This window comes from Dermacentor silvarum, chromosome 6, assembly GCF_013339745.2.
Source record: "Dermacentor silvarum isolate Dsil-2018 chromosome 6, BIME_Dsil_1.4, whole genome shotgun sequence".
NCBI lineage: Eukaryota > Metazoa > Arthropoda > Arachnida > Ixodida > Ixodidae > Dermacentor > Dermacentor silvarum.
Window position 1 is genome coordinate 73,605,079 of NC_051159.1, and position 22,048 is coordinate 73,627,126.

Consider the following 22,048-nt stretch of genomic DNA (forward strand, 5'->3'; position numbering starts at 1 on the left):
TACTCATTGCATTTGCACTGTCATAAAGAACAGAGAATGATTTTAACACTGCAATTATCAATCTACAAAATGTAGCCAAGATGCAGACAGAAGTCACACTCACATCATCACATTTTATTTCATTGGCAGGATTTATTTCTCTATTAACAATATGAATTACTCCTCCTTGCCACACATAGGAGCCAACAGTCAGTCATTACATATTCTGCACTCATCTAAGAAGCAGTCACCCTTAAAGGAAACATTAACAACAGCTTTCAAAGAAGTAAACTACACTGTAGAAAATGAAACAACGAAGTTACGAAGTTAAGCAGCTTCATCAATGGTTCCCAGCCCCACTGGCCGATTGATCTTAACGCGAAGAAAAACTGATAAATATGCATCAACAATTATGAATTAACATTTACGAAGGTTATAAACTGAACCCACACAGGATGACTACACAAACAGAAATGATCTCACATTTGTATTCAATGCGTTCAATGAATCGAAAATTTGTGCTGAGATTGGCTTTACTGTCCAGAGAAGTTACGAAAAAGAGCAGTATTACAAAAACAAAATGTGGCAGCGCTTAATGACAAACAGGGACGATTGTGTTAGCTGATTTGATAACGTCATTACCCTACCCAATATAAAATTGATAAATACAGCAGAGCAATACCCTAACTAACGAGAAACCAGGAACAACGAGCTTTGTGGCCCTGAAGGTGCATATCCTTGTGTGACCTGGAGCTATCAGCGCACGTTAACAGTGTCAGTTACAGAACTTAGATTTTCATCCCGAGTGCTCTGTGCACAGTTGTGAATCACTGTGTGACACAATTCACCTGCAAATAGCAAAGCACAATCAGTTCAAATGAGATCCAAGAGAACAAGCTCATGTCACTTTTGAAGATGAAGCAAAGATTACACAAACATTATCTGTAAATATTTTCTTGGATACCTCAACAGGCCTAACATTACACGGGGTAAATGCACCCATTAAATGCTGCGCAGTTCATTCTCGAGATCGGCTAGTTCACGTTTGATAGTTGGATGTAGTGCAAGACACACAAGAGACATAGGTATGCTCACAGTTTATAGTACATCACAACTTCCTCAGGGCAGTTATCGGCATGAGAAAATCATACTAGTATTCCTAATTATCAATTTGGATGAAAACCAACCTATTAAAATCTCTTGTGTTATACATAGCAATTCCATCAGATCAGCTGGATTATACTTGAACAGGCGAGCCCTACTTGCAAAACAGATTGCAGAGTTATGTTAGTTAGCTAACTAAGAAAATTAAGATTGTAATTAATCACTTTAACCATTTGACTGTCACTCTCTATGTAACTGAGGGCCCGACCCTCGCACACTCCCTGCCACTTTCCTAGTATGCTTGCTTGCTGGATTCAGCACACTCACTGCCTCTACAGCAAGTCGTACAAAATAGACTATTGCTTACCATTTCTGCCATCTGCTTACCATCTGTGGAGAGGGCAGCTAAACAGACAAAACTTGCAAGCTAACCTTCTGACAGTAGGCAGAGCAAATATTTCGTGGATCTCTCGCACAGACTTGGCAAAGCAGCCATGGTAAACTAGTTTGTCAGATCCATCCTAAATTTGACACATGAGGAAATTTATGATTTTTTTATGAAATCTGAATCGAAAGCGAGGACAAAGAATTTGCCTCAATGTAGTATGATATGTCCTGCTGAACCAATACGCAAAGAAAACCCACCATGGTCTGAGGAGCAATCGGAAAAAATACCCAGCAGTCAAAGGGCTAAAGCATAAGTCTCGTTTGCAGAATTGGAGCTGAGCACTAGTGAAATAATGCTCATCCAGCAGAATTTCTGTGTTTAGCACCGGTTTCGAGAAATAAGTCCTCAATATCAGATGCAAACTGCATTGATGTTCCAGTTAACACTTATCGGCACTGTGAAAATGAAGTGCTGATATGGGCTAACTAAAACATTAAGCATTTGGCCAAATATTTTGAGAACATGTTTCTTGAAAATGGCGCTAAGAAAAGGATTTCTGTTTAATCAATATTACTTCATTACTGCTCGTCTTCAATTAGGACATGTGCTTTAGTGCCCTAACACAAAGTAAGTTAATACAAATTTTCGATTAACTCAATTCCGTACCAGTACTGTGTAATCTCACTTGAAAGCAGTGCCCACATCTTTAGCTAATCAAGCTGATATGACAGAATTATGACATCTAGTACAGGAGGCCTTTAATAAATCTGTTTCAATAAAAATAGATAACATGGGAAAAGAAAATAACAGACACCATCATATATTGTAAACAGCTTCATTTCTGTAACCTAAGTTTTTTTTTTAGGTCTTATTTTGCAATTCATTTTTCAAAATACTTCACTGATGTAAAATTTTCAAAGGAGGTCACACTGCTAAAGATGTCTGCTACTGGTGAAACTGGTCTCACAAAATTCATTATGGAATCAACTTTTTTTAACAGCGAAGCTGCTCTAGCTAACCGTAAAAAGTGGTGCCTGCTGTCGCAAAACCTCGCCGAGCTACGACGTCACTGCGTTGCCTCCTAGCAACCACCTCGCAGAGCGACGTGTGCCTTGCCTCCTCTCCGTGCCGTGCACATGTTGCCTTGACATGGGTCGTTAAGGAGAGGGAAGGAGAGCATGCGCGCGGCATGTGCAATGCTCGGGAGAGGGAAAGAGAAAATGACAGCGAGATAGAGAGCAAAAGAAATTGCAGCAGCACTAACGAGGCAACGTGCAGAGCTGCTGCCGATGCCACCTGCATTGCCTAGTCGCGCATGCGCCGAAGCAGTAGCGATGACGTCACCTCGGGTTGCCTAGTAACCACCGGTAATGATGCGTGCTCGCTTCGCCCGACACAGACACGGCTCTTGCCTGCCTGCGTGCGTTTGTGGCATGCCCGGAACGCTGTCGCTCGTAGGCGCCGACGCGTCCAGGGCTAGTCATGCAAAATGTCGCAAAAGGGAAGGCATCTCCGAAAATTATCGCTCGAGAATACCTTCCCTACATGCATAGTTAAGGTAAACCAAGCTATGACCTAGCAGCAACCAAGTTCATACCTAGCAGTAGCAGCTAGTAAGACTTAAGGATTGACACTTTCGCTGTGCCTAAGCTTTGCACGAGCGAGTGCAAACTTGCCCGCTTTTTTTTACAAATAGCAAGCCATTTGTGAAAGTCAAGTCGTTTATACAGTCAAACCTCATTATTACGAAGTAGCAACCAATACGAAAATATCTGCATTATATTTAATATTTGTTATAAGCATATATTTGTTACATGCTGATGTAGGTGAGAAGCATTCTAGGTTTATTTTATGATATCCGATGATTTGTTTTATCTGTGTTCATTATATCGAGGTTCAACTTCAACACAATAGCCACTGGCAGGATTTCTTGAGACATCAAGACCAAGCAGTCTAAATATCGCTGCTGGTAAGGTGATGGCACCATCTGGTTGTGGAGAATGATAACACTACAACTCAGAGATGGGGCAGACTGATGTACTGAACTTGGTAGCTATGCCATACCGAAGCTCAGCGTTGCAAGTGGCAGGGCACAGTGAACATCATATCGCATTAACACAGTGGCACAACTTTAAGCGCCATAGCAAATAGAAAATAGAGGCTAAGGCTTTGACAGAATGTCAGGGGAACCCTATCAAAAAAATCCATATGCCCCTTATACAATAATCTTATATGAGCATATAAAGATCCCATATGTTCATATTCTGAATATGGGGATCACATGGAATATGTCCCATATGATATATGGAAACATGCAGGCTTTTATATGGGATCTTCATATGTTCAGACAGGATTATTGGATATAGTTTTTTTTCAAAAGGGAAACAGTTTACTGCTGATAACTATTTTCGTACAAGGAGCATTCAAACATTTTGCGAGAGAGCTACTGCGAGAAGATTCCCTTTAGTACAAGACACACTCCCCAGGCTTTAATAAAAGGTGTCGCTGGGTCCTTATAACCATTTCTGCTGCCGTTACCACACAACCTCTTATTCACAGTGGTTGGTAGACTTCTTACTTCACTGAACACCCACACTACTTGATCCAGTTCTGGTAGCTGAAATACGTGCAGGATACGAGTTGGTGAAAAACAAAAGAAAGCACTGTTTTACAATATTTTCAGAACCTTGCATTGCACTGCTGCCCTTTGAATAAATCAATTGGTCCTCATGTTCGTAAGTCCACCACTCATGCTTTGAATAGCAAAATCAATTTGCCAGCTAAGCAAATTTACGTATATAGTAGCACCTAAATAGTTTGACGTTACCTTTAACATTAATGATGATGCCTTTTATTCACAGGTAAATGCCCGACACAAACTGGGACTCACATGAAACACCAATGCTCATTCAGTTCTCATCTCTACCCACACTTGTGAAAAGTCATACGAGAACACATTAGTAAAAAAAAAACTGAGCCACTGCATTACAACCAGACGCTATTTCTATATGTACCGTGAACGCTTGCATTCACATTTTTTCTACATACAAGAGTCGCTGAATCAGGAGTCACTACTGTCAGCAACTTCATCGTGAATTGCCTCTTCTATGGCATTAGAGGGCTGCAGTGGTTTCTGACAAACAAAGAACACACTACGGTACTCGTATCGCATCATGGAACGTGGGTTTTGGGTATATGGTGTTGGAAGACCCGTCTCTTCTTTCTGAAAGAAAAGAAAAAGAAAGGGAGATATAGACGAATCCGGAATAGCTACACATCACAGACAGTGAGTGGTTGCCAGTATCGCTTATTAAGAACTTTTACGTTCGAGCATTTTATCTGAATAAAAGGGAATGAAGACAATCTTGTCCAGCACCCACTGAACCAATTTTGGCATGCTTCAGCACATTTTAAAGGGAAAAGGTAGAATCTATGAACTGCTGAACTGCTACAAACATTCATAATTTAGGCCATCAATCTACTCTCTAAAATTTCTGAAATTCGAAAAACTTCGAAAACAGAAATAGAAAAAGGGAGCATCAAGTTTAGAAGTCTGTAAATTAGAAAAAAAGGGATATCACAAATCTGTAAACTGTAACTATTTGAACATACAGGGTGTTTCACTTAACTTGGGCCAAACATTAAAGATATGCAAACACTACATAGCTGGACAGAACCAAGGTAATGTTGCTTGCCAGCGCTTGGAGTACTCAGATTATGTTTTGCATTCTGCCTAATCAGATAATGTCTTAATTAATTAATCCATTTATTCATTATTATAGAGCGTTATGAGAAACTCCCGATACAGCTTTCTATTGCTCAATATGTGCTACATATGTGTTTTTCCGAGCGTGAAAGATGCCCACGAATACACGCAAAGTGCCTCGACCGGCCAGTCGCACGGCAATTTTACGTGTATTTGCTGGCTTCTTCAATGCTTGAAAAACACTTCTAAGTAGCACGTATTAAGCAACAGAAAGCTGTATAGGGAGTTTTTACACTTTTAATCTAATTATAATAATTGAGAAGTTCATTTATTAATTAAGAATGATTATGCAATTAGGCAGAATGCAAAAAAATGGCTAAGGTTTAACTCTAGTAAACCTAGTTATCACGAGCTAAAGGTCTGTTTGGCTTGGTTCTGCGAAGAATATGCACACAGTGTTTCATTAATGCACGCTTCCGCGCTTGGTAAGCTTCTCTGTAACGTGTTAATCTGGCCTCCCTTTGCTCCGGTGTTTCAGCAGCCAACTTTGCCTTTGCTTGAGATTTCGCAGCCTGCCATCTAGCTACATCTACTGGATGATTGGATTCAACCTGTCGCTTGCGCTGAAGCGCACACACAGATGGCCCAGTCAGCGCTCCATCCATGGCGAGACTGAGCGACCAAGCACCGGTGAAGCAGCCGTTAAACCCTCGCCAAGTCACGTGGTACCGCAGCGGCGAGGCTCCGAGCGAGCGCAAAGTTTGGCCCAAGTTAAGTGAAACGCCCTGTATATAAAGCAGAGAATATTGACATACACAGCTCTGAACAATGGCAATAATTTGTGTATAGGAGTTAGTACGCAAAACTCACCTATGCAATGCAAGAATTCATGTTAGCTGTAAAATATTACATCATACTTGTCCAACTTGAGGAACTGATAAAGTTTAGAAAATTTGAAAGGTCATTTTTGGTGAAAAACTACGGGGTTGGAAACCCTGCGCTTACATATTTGTTATGTACTAATTTCGAGTAACTTGTGTAAAATCAAAATTTAAAGCCCTAAATCGCAATACTCTTTCCAGCAGTCCTTAGAATTTAGCTTCCTCTTCTAAAATTAATAAATTTAATTCAGACGGGTTCAGAAGTAGTCTAATGAGAGCATTGACTTTTGAGATGTATCTGAACAGGAAAATTGGAGTAGACCCCCCATGCTAAAGTTTCCTGAACTTCTTTTTTTTTTCTTTCTTTACATTTTTTTTCTTTTTTTTACATAATTTCTGGTTTACAAGCGCCTCGTGCATTGTGGTGCAGAGGCAACAGCACATGTAAATGACAACCTCACGGCAACAACACGGTTACGACAGGAGTGACTGACCAGAAAAATAAAGCCCATGGCAAGAATGATGTTCCGAACATCTTCGTAGCTGGGCTCAATCGAGTCCTCGTTCGGCAAGTCAGCATAGTGGTAGAGGAGGGGACCCAAGTTGATCCACAGGCCTCCAGGCCGTAGGATGTGCGCTATGGTTTCTATGTACAGCACCACATTTGGCGCTGTGTCCAAGAAGAAGCATGTTGCCACACAGTCCCACATTTCCACTGCAACAGAAAGCAAAACACAGCCTCACTCATTGCAAGAGATGTGTGTTTTGCAAAGACAAAAGGCCTTCACAAGGACAAATACAGTCAAACCTTGATATACAGTCAAATCACAATATATAACCAAGTTGCATCCAACGTGAAAATACCTGCATTATATCCTCCTGAGACTCGAGCACAACTATGTGATATAATCACCCTTCAAGGTGGTTTTTATAGTCTACTGTTATGTTATGAACTTCAAGAACAAATTTTAAAATTTAAATAGCACGGTTGGATGCCAAAAACTGCGCCTCCATGTACGTGAACATCTCCTAATTTCCTCATGTTTGCTATGGTAAAAACTGCATTTCACTGCTTAAACGCAGAGATGAAGATGAAACTGCATGTAGTACATTGCCATGCTGTTGGCATGTCTGGTATTTTTACACAATCTAAGTGGTTTCAAAACACGCCTAAAGTTTGCTTTCGGCTGTCTGGGATGACACAAAGGTCCAGATCAATTGAGTGTCAAATTCCTCAAAAGCGGATGACCAAGCATATGAGTAAACCACTTCTTTACAGTTACACAAGAACCGTACTTTATACCCAGAATGAATATTTTGCGTAATCACTTGCGAGTGAAATTATAAAAAATGTAGAAGGCAATGTGCAATGTATTGTACAAGGGGTCTTAGGAGGATATTCTATTGTTATAAGCACATAATCGTCACATGCTTATATCGGTGAAAAACATGTTAGATTTACTTGCGTATACAGTCGACTGTTAATTTGACCCTGACGAAACCGACAAGATTGATCGAATTATCCGGCAGGTCGAATTAAACAAGATAATGAAAAAAGAAGCCAAGGCACACTGTTGATTATTTTGCCAGTATGTGTATGAATCTAACACACCCCCGAATCAAACGTGCGCTCACTTTCTATGCATCCAAAGTAGAAAACTAACGTAGAAATGACATAAAGGTACAAAACAAAGTTAAAATTTAGCAGGCACTTTGCAATTGCGAGGCAATTTGCCTCGCAGCCTATGTGACAATAAAGCTTTCTCGTATTGCTGCTTTTTTCCCAATATAAAATGCATGTGAGCCGTTTTTAGAAGGGCTGAAGAGGCAGTACTGTAAAGAAATAGGTGCCGATAAGTGCCGAGTTTTCCAAGGAAAAGTGCTGAAAAGTGCCTGCCGAATTTTAAAAAAAATTAGATGCGAGGAAATCAAATCGTGACTTGTCCCCAATATAGGATATAATAAAGATATTGTTGTGTTGGATGTGACTTTGTTATGACAAGGTTTGAATGTACTATCGACCAAAAAAGTTTACGGACCACGGGATCTCAGAAAATGCTAAATAACCGAGCAGCCTTTAAAAGTAGCCAGTAAAACCGTACATCACAATGTTGTTCGCATATACCAGTAGAGACTGGAAATGGGACCACCAGGCTGCGTTTTGAGGCTGCAAAGATAGTCAGCTTTTTGACAGATCCGTTGGTCCGTAAACTTCTTTGGCCGATAGTACATGTAGGTGAGGCATTCTTTGTCAGAAGGTGCTAGACCTGTCAGACGACAGTGCAGTGCCATTGGGTGTTTCTTAATGCAGATGACTTTATGTACAATTGGCATCAAAAAGCTTATGGAGTGCAGGTTTCACGAAAAAGTTGTATTCTCATTTGGTTTTTGCCTGCAATAGTACAGCACTCTGTTAGCCGTATGTGCTACTCCAGGTTGCAGACCTCAATTCCAGACTGCAAAAATATTCAGGTTCTTCCAAGATTTCCCACCTTGTTAACTGTTGACACCAAATGTACCACCTTGTGTTCCTTTTTCCCTTCCTCTTCTTTTTCTTCTAACTTCAAAAATGTTTTTTAAGTATCACCTGTAGAAGGTAGCATAATTTTACCTCTACAGGCAGATTACTTGAATCTTAACATCAAATCAGATAATTAACAGTTTCACTAGTTAAATTACTAACTGATGATGAATATGTATTGCATTTGCAGAATTTAAAGCCGGGCAGTAATGAAGTCATGTCCCTTTACAAAATTCCTTAGATTAGCAGCTAGTTTCAAGACATTTGTTCCAAAAATGTGCAACAGAATGCACTGTTGGTCTACCCAGTTCTGACCTGCCATGCACAAGGTAGGTTTTTCAGATATTAAACCATTGGCTTCCAAAGCCGGCAAGTTGCCGCGCATAAGAACAGGAGCCATATTACCAAGGCTGGCCATTTAACGGGTGGGTGGTATTGTTGGTTTAAAGAGCTATTTATAGATGGCGCGACAGCCAATACATGCGGGAAAAGTTTGGAATTGTTGTCATGGCACTAGGTGTCCATTTCAGGGTGATCTGATTTTTACAATTTTTAGTTGATATTTGTGGAATGCTTGTGTGTGCATAGCACTTGTTCTGACACCAATGTGCCTCAAAGCAGTGCAGTGAGCACATTTTCCACATCCTATTCAACTGAATCCTGGCAAACAACATTCCACGTGGCAATGCAAAGTGTGCAGTGAAAAAAGCGAGGGGGGGGGGACTTACAAGAGGCGAGAATGTCAAAAGTGCAGTGCTGCTCCCAACATGCTCGAGTGTTTAAAGCTTTTCCACACAAAAATGAATCTGTGACTGGCAGCTGGGTTTCTGAATTGAAAAGTGCTGCTTTATATTGTAAATAAAACATAATCATTTGCATTTTTGTAGCATTATTTACTGTAGAGTATTATATAACGAGCACAACAACAGCAGTTTGCATAGTGCACATACGGGGCAAAAATAATCAGTACGGAGGGCTATGCGGCACACATCATATTTGGAAGCCAATGGATTAATATTTCTTGAAATACAAAGAATGAACTCAGTAATTCACGAACATTCTTTTAACAGGCTCCGCGGCATTCAGGCAGGCCAACTGCTCGTTGCATGACTTTATGCTGGTGGTTTAAGAAACTTGAGCGACTGCGGCCTAGAAGGAGACCGACAGAAGGAGACATGATACGGAGGTAGTTGTCCATGCAGGTGCTAACGCACAGGAAGAAAGCGTGCACACACACTGTGAGCTGTACACTTCGACGAAGTTGCCAGCTGCCATGGAGAACTGTGCCTCGGGAGGAACGTCACTGGGATTGGCGTCCGGGAACTCAGCAGGCATGATCTGGTCTGTCGAGACCATGTGGTTGTAGTATTGGTGCACCCAGGGATACACAGCGTACAAGTTGGTGCCCTTACACCTAGAAGTATGCAGGAGGAGAGAGAGAGGCATGGGTGAGGGCACAATGAAATGCATTGCAGCTTCCTTAATACTAGTCTAGGCTAATCTGAGAAAGGAAGTGCCTTGTGATTAAAAGGGTACAGTCGAACCTTGATATAAGCAACGAGATATAATGAAGTAAATCTGTTTATCATCTATACCAGCCTGTAACAAATATACGCTTATAGCGAATATCGAATATAACGAAAGTATTTTCGTGTTCGATGTGACTTCATTATAATGAGTTCAAAATGTACTGACATATAATTGCAAAGTCGCAAAAGCTCTACTTCAATCACATGCTTATCGAACGTAAAATGGCGATACTCGGCAAACGTGAAGGAATTGGGGAACGCTAATAAGATAGTATTTTAATTTGATCCTAAAATTGGTCCTGAAGGCCAGTCCTTGTGTCGTGGATGTTACATTCAAGTCACAACACAGAATAGACTTGGCTGACTTTGTGTAGCAGTAAGGCTAGGTGTCATGGAGTTGATCATAAAAAATAAAGAACAGCTCTCAGCGCCTTTTCCATCTGGCTTTGCTCGTGTGTGGCATCTGAAGCGGTCACAGAAGTGGAGAAGGTATCATGACATCAAGACATGGCATCATGACGCATGCACCTCCTCGGTATCAGAACCGAAACTGGTTAGTTGAAACAAGTATTACTGTAAATTATTTAGGCCACTCTGGCACTTGCCAGAATTTCTTCTATGGTTTAAAAAGCTTCGACCTTCATTTAGTGCAAAGAAATGACAAGTCAAAAGTGTCATGTCAGCAATGCCTTATTACAGAGCCACAGCAATCAATTCACATAATTATGGGTGTGTGAATACAGTTGACAAACCTTTAAGGTGCCACAGAGAAGTCTAATGCCATTATGTGCCTTAACTCTGAAGTTGCACACCGGTGTAATTTCGTGGGCACAACCAGCTCAAGCATATAACTCACACGCCCAAATTTCAACCCTCGCAATAAGAGCATACATATAACTTATCCCATGCAAACGACCACATACAACAACATTCACATTTTTGTAAATGTAGCCCAGCCAAAAGATGGGCTCAAACCAAGGTTCAGGAAACATTCTTGTATTGTATGTTCAGTATTCACCCTTTCTAGCGTTTTTGTACAATTACTATATTTACTGCCACTCTCTGTTGAAGCATGGTGCAGTTTCATAGCAATGTAGTGGGCATTTATTCGTAGGTACTGCCTCGTAAGTTTGGCTTTACAACAACACAAATTCTTCCATCAGGTGTGTCTTTATGGCAACAAGATTCAAATTTCCGTAAAGCTGCAGCTGCAGGCAAAATTTCCGTATTATTACCAGCCGCCCCTATCTTGTAATGAAGTGTTTTTTTTAATATAATTAAGTCAACTTTCAAAGTTGGTTACACGTACGAAAGTATGCAGGAGGCTACACATAAACAAAGAATTAATATTTATACATTCGTTTTGCAAGTAATGCAAGAATAACTGCACAGAAACCTAATAATCAGCCACTACTGCCAGTCTGTCAAACATTACGTAGATCGCAAGCACATGGTATGTAGACAGACTGAAAAGATAGAGCAAAGGCTTTCCCAGAGGTACACAGTGCATCTTTTAAAGCAAGCTTCCATTCAAAGATCAAGAGGAACAGGTTTCAGTATGTGAACAGAGCACTAGGGGACGGTACTCACCGATTCAGGATGAAGTTGGACGCAAACAGCATGAAAAGACTGAACTCATTGCCCTGGCAACAGTAACCTTGCCGAGCAATCTCGTAGGCAAGTCTCCCGAGGCCTGCTCCAGGCACAAGTATCTGAATGGAAGCTGGCTCTCTGAAAAGGTAGGTGTCCGGCTGTTGGCATATGCAGAACTGTTCAGTGACACAAAATAATGTCTGTGAGATATATGTGCAGCAAGCAGTGCATTACAAGACAAGAGACAGTTCTAGTACAGTACACACAAATGCTTTGTGCACACAATAATATTTTGGGTTCAAAGTGCACGGATGCATATGTGTGTTTCCTCTTTGGTTTAGCACTATGGATATTGTGTGGTTTATGCAGCTAGTATGAGAACCATGGCAGCACTCCTCCATATTGCCAAACAGAATTCACCATTGCTGCTATGCTCTTTGTCACATTCGCAGAAAGATAAGCGGTGAACCTGGCTTTAGCATAGTCTTGGTTCACGTCCATGACAAAATATTAATGCTGACATGCCACTGACCATATTACAATGGCAGCTGTCGTTGGTCTTTTCAGCTCTTGATGTGTCTGTAGGCAAAGCCACAAAACTAGCAACCGTGGAACTCCAATTATACTACTTTCAAAGGACCACGCAAAAACGTCATATAATCCGGGCATCATATAATCCGAGTGAGAAGAATTATGCCTATAAATACACGGCTTCATTTCACAGAGTTGCGAGGACCTTCAATTTAAAATATGGGCTAACGCTCTGTAGGAACTGCATCCATTATTACATGTATTGGATACGATCGGAGTGCCTTCCGGTAGCTCATCGGTTCAATCTTTGCACATGCTTTTGTGCTTTCCATATGCGCTGGGGCGGTATTTGCGGGTGATCACTTTCGGGGATTGTTTCACTTTCGTAAGACTCAGCACTTGACGCTGCCGAAGTATGCGGCCAACAGCGTTCTTGGCACTGTGCGAAGATAGTGAGCTTGTCACAGTGAAATAAATGCTGTCAGTCTTGTATGCAGACGTGTCCGGTGAAGGGAAACGCCACTGCAAAAACATTGAGGGAGAGAAAGTGCAAGCAGATGACAATGAAGGAACGAAGGTTGGCGGTAGTTGAGCAATTCGAAGAGGGGGAAGGGAAACGAATGATAGGAGGGCAGCAAACGCAAGGGAAGATAAAAGACTAGCAGCGAACCTGCAAACTAGTTGGAGCTATCAACATTCGAAGGGGTGCTCTTCACCTCCCAATGGAAGGGACCAGCACCATGAAGAAGCTGTCGGACGCTGGCGGGACTCATGCGCGTCCACCGTTGGGTCCACAGTTTCGCACGGGTTGTCATACAACGACTTGTGTGAAATTGAGTAATGCATTGTCTCTATAGGGAGTTCGCCGTGACCGCACTAATCTGTCTTCAAACCCGAAGCGTTGCAAAATTGGGAAACGCGTATAACTGGGGACCTTACACGAACTTCACAGTTGTTTCAAAAACCTGCGTGGACATTGCATACATGTCTCTTCGACCCTAACAGAGCACTAACAGCAGCAATAAAGAATTCTAGTGCAAGCATATTTCTTTCACATAATACGGCTGTTACCGCAAAGCTAAGTTCTATGTTTGATATTGTAAGCAGTAGCTTCACGGTAAGAGTGACCCAGAAAGGCATCAATCGGCGATTTCAATGTACAGTATAGACCACTTATAACGTAACCGCTTATAGTGCAGGACCGGATATAGTGCGGTCTTTTCAGACTCCTGTTAATTTTCCCATAGCACTCCATGTATACACGTATCGCTTATAGTGCAGTTGTGGGAAACGAAGTACCAGTTACAGTGCGGCTGCCTGGGAGTACGGAAGTCAGCGGAGACAGCGAACGCTCCCCTCAAACGGGTGCCCCAAAGAGTGCTCGAGGAAGAAAGAGAGACGAAGTGGAGGAGAAGGGCACATGGTGCGAACGAACAGCCAGTGAGGCTGAAACCAGAATCTTGAGTGCGAGTCGTGAAATATCACGGCGCACATAGCGAGCGAGGGCCGCGAAACTGCCAACGCCATCCAACGCTCGCTTCACGATAACGGCAGTAAGCCAAACTTCAGGGAGCGGGCGGCGCCGGCACAGCACGGCGAAGGGCGCACGCGGAGACTGTGGAATGTGAGGGAGGAGGGCGGCAGGGAAGTGGATTTCACCTCGGCAACTCCGCCGCTTCGGTGGCTCCCCTTGCCCTCCCTCTTAGCTCCCTCATATTCGACTGTCATCATGCGCGCCCGCCGCCATGCAGGCACCGCCGCTCCAGCCGGCCCAGTGCCAGCTCCCCGAAGTTTCGTTTTCTGCCGTTATCGGGAAGCGGGCGTTTGCCGGCGTGGGCAGTTTCGTTGGCCGGCCTGGGACAGCGCCGCTGCTTCCCTCTGTGCCGTAGCCACAGCGTGCAAGGTCAACACATTACTAGAAAGTAGAGGAAGCATAAAGGAGAAAGAAGGGTTCACTGCCATTTTCTACGCGTGGCTACGGTAGCGTGGCTGAGACGTCGGCACGAACACACATGTTCCGGCGCAACGCAGAATCAGCGACCTTGCCATTTGAGAGAGGGTGAAATTTCCGTCGCATTTTCTTTCTTTCTTTCTTTTTTTTTATTTTGTTTTGTTCACGCGCGACATTGAGGGGTCTCTCCTAAGCTTTTACTCTATGGGGGTGCAGGAGCAATGCCGGTCGGAGGCGCCTCCGCGTGGTTTGGTACGAATTAACGAGATTCGACTGTAAATTGAATGCAAGCGTTCTAGCCGCATTTCTCTACTGTCGCATACGCGTGGCGGCTCGGTGCACATGTTTTGCATATGTGCGGGCCTTGAAAATTGTTGCTTTGGTTATAGTGCGGTACTGCTTATAGTATGGATATTCGCAACTCCGGCAACCTACGTTATAAGCGGTCTACACTGTAATAGGGCTTAAAATCAACTTTAAACAAAACAAACAATGTGATCCATACTCCAGTGAACTAGAAAGTCACACTAATACAAAGAGCAAGGGCCCCGAAATGCATAAACACCCCCAATCTATTATTACAGGCAAGTGTTGCTGCCATATCTTTATTTAGATCACTAGTAAACAAGCAATGTGATTTAGCTGTCCTGACACTCCTTTTCTGGTCAAGCATGCCTGCAGCAGTGAGGAATTGTCCAACATTATGACTGGCGGCTTTGATTCATGGTTGTGTGCTACAGCTGTTTTGAGTGTTTGAATTGGGAAAATATTCTTGCATGTCTGTTTTTGCCAAGCATAAAACTCCCAAGGTGAAAAGTTGTTATGACCAACCACTGTTTGGCAGCACCATCATAGTTGCCTAAGGTGGTTCGAGCTCGTTCCTCTATTTCTTGCCTATCATACAACAGCAGTGTTTTAACAAAAACCTATTTGGCAGTTCAGTAAAAAAAAAGATTATGAAGTGCCACGAAATCAGAACCTTGCTAACACTGTTAACAGAAAATCCTTCCACACATGGCTTTGGGCTACAGATAAGGTTACCACAGCAACAAGGTAGTCACAGTGACAAGTCACAGAAATGAATCATAAAAATAAGACATCGCAAAAGACAAGCAAGGAAAAGGTTGCTGCTGTTACCCGTAAAAGCGAGCTTGCTTTCACAGCTCTTTAAAGTTTTGGAGCCTAGTCTGTTTTCACGCTGTACCGATTGACAAGAGGTGCCAATGATGCTGCAGAAGTACTACTCCCACTCCTGTACACCGGACGACGCCACAGGATTCAACAGTGGCCATGTGTTCGCAATATGAAGGGCTCTAATAAATGGCACACCCACAATATGCATGCAGTAGACCATTGTTGTTTTTCGTGTGCTGTTAAGATGGCTGAAATGTTATGCTAATATTGTGAAAGTACAAGAATATTTTGCAGAGGCTTTGCAACAGGGCCACCAGGTAAATGGCCTGCCCTGCTTTATGGTGCACTGTAGGACTACATATCTGAGATTTTAGCTATTAATTTCTTTGCGTATTCACAACTGAGGTAGTAACAGTCCATAAAGATATCTGCGAAAACTACAACACAGATACAAATGATCAAGTCCAGCAATAAACAACAGAAGTCAGTGGATGTTTAACTGCACAAGACTGCATAAGTGACTCATCTGTTGCCCAATTTGAAGCCATGAATTTTTCAGCCTTATATTTCCTTCATTAACAATTTATGTAGAACAGAGCTATAATTATATAAAAAGCATCAAGGGTCAAGTGTAACATGACACAACACATGTTGCAGCAAAGTTCACCTGCACACTTGCACTAGTATTTGGCAGAAATTTCCTATGATCACTCTCACGCATCATTATGCGCCCGGCGAGTTTACTATTTATTATGTCACACATAACTAATGTGGCGCCGATTTCTGAATGATTAGCCATGTTTGCAGATTTATACAATGCATATCCAAACATGTGGTGACTAATGCCCTGAGCTCAAACCATGCAGAAATTAGGAACATTTCCTCATCAAACAATAGGTCTTGCGCAGACTATTCAGTTTTTAATTACAGAATGTTTATGCACTCACACTTCATCTAATGGGTAATGTTCAGAAATGGTGTCCAAAATGGGTTGAAAGCAGGCTTTCCGTTCCTCGGCACCCTCGGAACTCCATTCCCGAACAAACTGCTTCAGGACACCCTGCACTTTGTCCATGTCTAACGTTGTGGCCTGAATCTGCAGAGCACAGAAAGAGCACAAAACAAGCTGAAGAAATAATTTAACATTGTTCAGTAACACTAGCACCTGGTACCATTTATATGCATAGTAGTTTACTGTGAAAATACAGGATGTGTAAGCAAGGACAGAAAAAAAAGAAGGAAATAAACAGAGTATTAACATTGCTCAGCTCTACAGCCTACACTTAAAAAAGAACTTTTGGAAGATCAGTACAACTTTCAGAAGCTGCATATCACTGACAGTGATTATCTTCCAGTTCTGGCTTAGAGACGCTCTGAAACACCCTTTCTTGAAGCATCAACACGTCGGAATGAGTGCAATGACTTTGAAGAAATATATTACCAAAGAAATTTTTCAAAAGTGTTTAATATGAACAGAATTATCAAGAGTACAGTGTTTACTTTATTCATTCTACCTCAGTTGATCGGTCCCTCTCAGCGCTGACAGCAATGCCTTGCCAATCACTCCTTTTTATTTTAAAGCGAAGCTTTGTACCTCTACCAGCCAAGGGTTCTGTCGTGTCCGTCGTTGTAATCAAAAAACAATCCCGACGAACCGCTAACAATTGCAGGTATAGCAGTATAGCTTACTTGAATTCAGGCATTCAGTGTACAACTAAGCACTCGTTTTCGCAAGAAAAACCACAAAAACAAGCTTGAAAGTGATGAGCCAACATGATGGATGATAAGGGCTGCGGGCAAACAACGGAAACAGGCTCAGTGCGGTCCGTAAGATTAGATTGCAGCTGTTGCAAAGCTTATGCAGCTGCTTGAAAGAGGGTTGACGTCATTCGAAACCCTTCCAGCCTAGTAACTGCTTCGGTTCATTTTCTAGACTACCCCACTATGGGGTAGTCTAGTAGTGTATATCACACCGATCATAAAGCAGTAGTGAACATTGTTGTGAAGTAAATAATAATAAAGGCCGTGGTTAAAGTTACGTTGTAGTGTGTGAAATATCAAGTGCGCCGCAGTCACCGTGAGGGTGGCGTAAAAAGCTTCGCTTTCCTTCACAGGGTGGATTGGCGGGCAATTTTTTTTTATTTTCGCAGTGCACTTATGGTAACCCTTTGAGGCTGGCATCTGACAAAAGTATGCATTGACCGAGAACAACAAAGGATGGGTCACAGGGTGGGTGGAACGCATTTTAAGTAGAAAAGGGAGATGAAAGGTATTATATTTGGTGGTCATTCACAGTATTTTTCTTGCGCTGTGTACGACACACAAAAAAAGGAAAACACGGACAAATTAATGGTGCGCAGACTTACAATAAGTTTATTTTGTAGCAGGTCATGTATATACTGTGTGATCAATTTTAATGGAAACAGATTTTTTAAAGCTAGGATTTAAGCAATGCAATGATGCTTTCTTAACTGTGCTAGATAGTTGAAAAGCCATCACAGTCCATTTGCTAATTAATAAAGATTTTGGTTCATTTAATCTTTAATTGATGGTTTTGATGCCAAAGTTGCAATGGTAGTATAGGACAAGGGTGCCGCAGGAGGCAAAATCAATTTACACGGTTTTAGAAATGCCATCCATTGTTGAGATATTCCTTGACAAACATTTGACTTTTTTCGCTGCGATACTGAAACACACATCCGCAAACAAATAAAATACAAATGATAAAAAGACTAAAGGCACAAAATTCTTTATGGCTAATCACATGCCTTCACAGAAACTTTTCTCTTTTGATGGCAAAGAGATGAATGTTTTACTGATGCATTCATACATTCGTGTGACGACTTGATCAGTCGCAACAGTCTCTCATGTGGCCTACTTCTCATGTTCAAGCAAGATATTGCTTGAACATGAGCTGCCTTTGCTGTGTCACAACCTCTTGGCATTTTTCTTACCAAGAAACAATGTTTATAATCACACACAGACACAGCATGACAAGGTCACTTGAGCGTCCCACATCCTTTAACAATTACATATCATTGAAATTGCAAGCACAACTTGCTACGCTTACAGTCGGGAAAGGTGTAACCTTTGTGTTGGTTTCTTTTGGCAAGATGATCATTGAAGAATGCCAGTGTCCGGTGTCGTGTTCGCCATCTTCTGGACTGTCTCATGCAGCATGCTACTTTGCTCAAACATTGAAGACAAGAAAGGACAGCGCTTGTCCTATCTTCTTCCTTTCTTGTCCGTGTTGTTAGCACCGTTTTCTTTGATGCATTTAATGCAAGAAAATCAAGTGTCAATCAACCAACCTGGTTTGTCGGCTTCACGTCGTCGGAGTGGTCTGCATTCTCAAACATGTGGGCTATGTTTTCAACCACCAGCTTGAGAACCTCGTGATTGTGGTCAATGGCCATTCGGACTCTGTCCAGGTGCTGCCGGTAGCTCTTGAGCATGAGCTGGTGGGAGGGCGGTAGACTTGACACATATTTGACCACTTTACACAACCGTCGGAGCGAGTAACTCCTGCAAACAAATTTTAACAACCATTCGGTTTGCACATCAAGTGGAATTGGGTGCTCCTTTAAATGGGTAACAATTGTAAGTACTTCAACTTGTTTGTTTGGCGTTGCTGCTGAATTAACAAAACTAAGAAAATGACACATTCTCATACATCAGTTTACCAAGGACGAGCAAAAATGGTCCCAAGAAGTCACTGAACTCTCAAGGCGAATTTAATTTCAGTTAAGAGCATTCGCAACGAACCCTACTCGCTTAGAAAAAGCTTGAATAGGTGTTTAAGCCAATGGGCTTGAGTGTTTTCTGTAGCCTTTACGCCACCAAAGGTTTCAACATTTCGGTGGTGATGCGACAGAAACAAGGTCGCGACGGTTGAAATTCAGTGCGTTTCAACAAATAGGCGAAACAGTTCTTGATTGTCGTGTTGACTTAAGGTGCTATTAAATAATGCAACATACCCTGCGCAAACTGCAAATTCTTTCTTGGAGAACCTTGTATCAAGTCTAAGCTACAGTGAAATAATGTACTTTTCAAGCGTGACAACATTAGTGTGAAACTGGCTAAGTGACGGCTTCCAAACCCGTCAAATGCTACAAAATGCAGTGGATATTCTTGAACTGTCAACAGACTGACGCTGCAGATCTCGCAACATTCCAAGTAGTAGTGATCCCGGCCTCTGGTACACTAGAATCATCCACAAAACAAAGACTGTTGATTTATGCAGTATCCAGGGGTGTTGAAGACGATTCAGCGCCCGTTTAAACCATTAATTTGTGGGCATTAGCTGATAACCTTCAATAAGGAGCGCCCGATTTTACAACCCAATCAGAATGTGGTACCAGTGTCATGTCTCTTTATTTCATAAGACATCTCCGCAAACACCCTACAAATAGAAATAAGGAAAGCTCTCCTTAAGCATTACCTATACGATCTAAAAGCGTTCACAATTCTTTGAAAGTGTTTTCGCTCTTCTGGATCGTCCACAATACTCGCATTACCACCACTGCTGTCATCAGCCATCGTTGGTCGACTCTATTTTGTCACTGTGGCCAGCTGGAAAGCAGGCTCATGGCAAAAGAAGCAATAAAGGCCAACAATAAAATAAAAGCTGTTTTTTTAAGCGCTAAACACTATGATAATTAAATATTTCATGTGAGAAAAAACAATTACATACACAGAATTCACTTGAGCATATTGCAGTAAAAGAAACTTTACTTCGTTTTAAATCGTATTGATTCAAGTTGCGGCCCTGTGAATTAGTAAATGGCCAAAAGAGCAGTGGAGTAGAACAGTGGAGTTGTAGCAAAATAAATATGAGTATATGAATTGGTTATAAGGATGAAAACATGCGAATGGCTTTGTCGTTTTCGTACGACACTATCGGGTTCCTTTTCCACTGCGCGGATGAAAACGGAGAAAGGAAGCATGGAGGTAAAAAATACTAGGAGGGAGCGTCACGTGATTCCGCTAGCCTCGGCAAGCCAACCTCCTCTGAAGCCACCCCTCCCTCTCTCAAGGGCCCCGTGCGCGGTGCCTTATGGGGCGGAAAAGGCCCACAAGGTTGCCGGAACATTCGTGATTGTTTGGTACGTGGTAACTTTTAGTGGCGCCTGCCGTCACTGGCTTGGAGGCCCGTATGCGGGTGGTGGTGTTCTGCTACTGCGCGCGTCGTTCTTCGCTTCAAATGCGATGCCTTGAAACGTGGAGCAAGACTGGGGCGTCTGACTCATGAAGACAGACAATTTTCAAGGCGTCACTTGCGCTTACCACCGCGGTTAGTGGAGTTGCCAGCGCTCGCGGCACGAAACCCGTCCAGACGCCCGAGTGTGGTCTATTTTTCCTACGTACTCAAGTTTCGTCAAATCAGCCGTTGTGCACCTTAAACTGTGGTGCGTATTATCTTGCTAATTTTTCGTCCCGCTGTCTTGCACCTAGAAAGAAACGAGGTGTTTTGAGGGTCACTTTTCTTTTTGTCGCATTTTCGCTTAATAAAAGGCTGCAGGTGTGCGTGTTTTATTTTGAGAGAAATAATTTTTGTCACGCTGTCTTGCACCTAGGAAGAAACGAGATGTTGTGAAGGACACTTTTTTGCCGCATTTTCGCTTAATAAAAGGCTGCAGGTGTGCGTGTTTTATTTTGAGAGAAATAATTTTTGTCACGCTGTCTTGCACCTAGGAAGAAACGAGATGTTTTGAAGGACACTTTTTTGTCGCATTTTCGCTTAATAAAAGGCTCTCGTGGGCGTGTTTCATTTTGAGAGAAATAAATAGCATTAGCCTGCATTCTAAACGCCGAAGTGATCGCCGTTTATTCAGATTTACGTGTACTATTTTGCAAGATTGTGTGGTGCGACGACGCTGTTGAGACGCGCCTCGGGGATCCATTTTCGTTATATAATAAACAAATGGACGGAATTTGTGCATTATCTAGAGTTATTCAGCTGTTTCCGAATGCGAGTATAGCCAATTATGTCCTAGAATTAAACACTGCCAGGGGGACCCTTCTTCCTCTGCTAGTGTGAAACGGCATGAAAAGTGAATACATAGCGGCAAGGGACAAAATGGCAGCATTCATTTGCACTTGTGGATTCATTGTGTTGCTGGTGTACTTGTACTATGGAAAGCACATTTTTATGACAACAGTAATTGTTTCATTCTTTATTCAGTGTTTATTGCACCTATAGAAGCCAGAAGATTTCACACAAATACAGAAGGAAGCCACATTTACAATTTAAATGAAGTACATTGCAAAGATAATACACAAAAGAAAATTATAACAGCAAGTAGGAAAACTTATTGTGCCCCTGCTCTTCGGTATCAGTATTAGCATATTTGTATGCCACAGGGCATTTGTATAATAATGTTATAAAAAGTAAACTATATCACACGTAGTATTGATACCTTTAATAAAACTGGTCAATAGGATCAGCTGTCCTGAATGTAGCTGCAGTTTGCTTACAATGCCTTGTATGCAACGCCTTCAATACAGGGCTATAATTGTATAATATTTACATCTGCGCTGTCCTCACAAATATTGAAAGGCTTCGGTGATTGTGCTTGTCAGAAAAGTAAGCAATACATATGCAGAAATTAAAAAAGAGTGGTAGTTCACAAAGTCAAAGTTGAAACAATTGATGTGAGGTCAGACCCACAAAGTAAGTATGTCAACATTAAAATACAATGCATTTTGCTGCAAGTAGAATTTACAACAAG

At 42.0% G+C, this 22,048-nt stretch overlaps 1 protein-coding gene across 2 annotated transcripts; it reads right to left on the reverse strand.

Moving 5' to 3' along the window:
* Window positions 1-99: 99 nt before the first annotated feature.
* LOC119455585 (carnosine N-methyltransferase-like) lies at window positions 100-20,152 on the reverse strand. Of its 2 annotated transcripts, none has more exons than XM_049668879.1 (7): window positions 19,759-20,152; window positions 18,629-18,842; window positions 16,265-16,413; window positions 11,699-11,839; window positions 9,815-9,993; window positions 6,553-6,773; window positions 100-4,694 (listed from the first exon to the last, which is right to left on the reverse strand). In XM_049668879.1, exons 1-7 carry the CDS (start codon window positions 19,854-19,856, stop codon window positions 4,533-4,535), a joined length of 1,164 nt encoding a protein of 387 aa, XP_049524836.1. In that variant the 5' UTR covers window positions 19,857-20,152; the 3' UTR covers window positions 100-4,532. The 2 variants fall into 2 exon arrangements, with proteins under 2 accessions (XP_049524836.1, XP_049524837.1); XM_049668880.1 differs by having other exon boundaries at window positions 18,629-18,775; window positions 19,759-19,870.
* Window positions 20,153-22,048: the final 1,896 nt, after the last annotated feature.

Excerpts from the sequence above, each read along its gene's own strand:
- LOC119455585 (XM_049668879.1), bottom strand. The coding sequence starts at position 19,856 with ATGGCTGATGACAGCAGTGGTGGTAATGCGAGTATTGTGGACGATCCA. Across the intron at positions 9,994-11,698 it reads TCCAACTTCATCCTGAATCG|GTGTAAGGGCACCAACTTGT; the intron begins GTGAGTACCGTC and ends GCATACTTCTAG. Across the intron at positions 6,774-9,814 it reads CGAAGTGTACAGCTCACAGT|TGGAAATGTGGGACTGTGTG; the intron begins GTGTGTGCACGC and ends TTTCTGTTGCAG.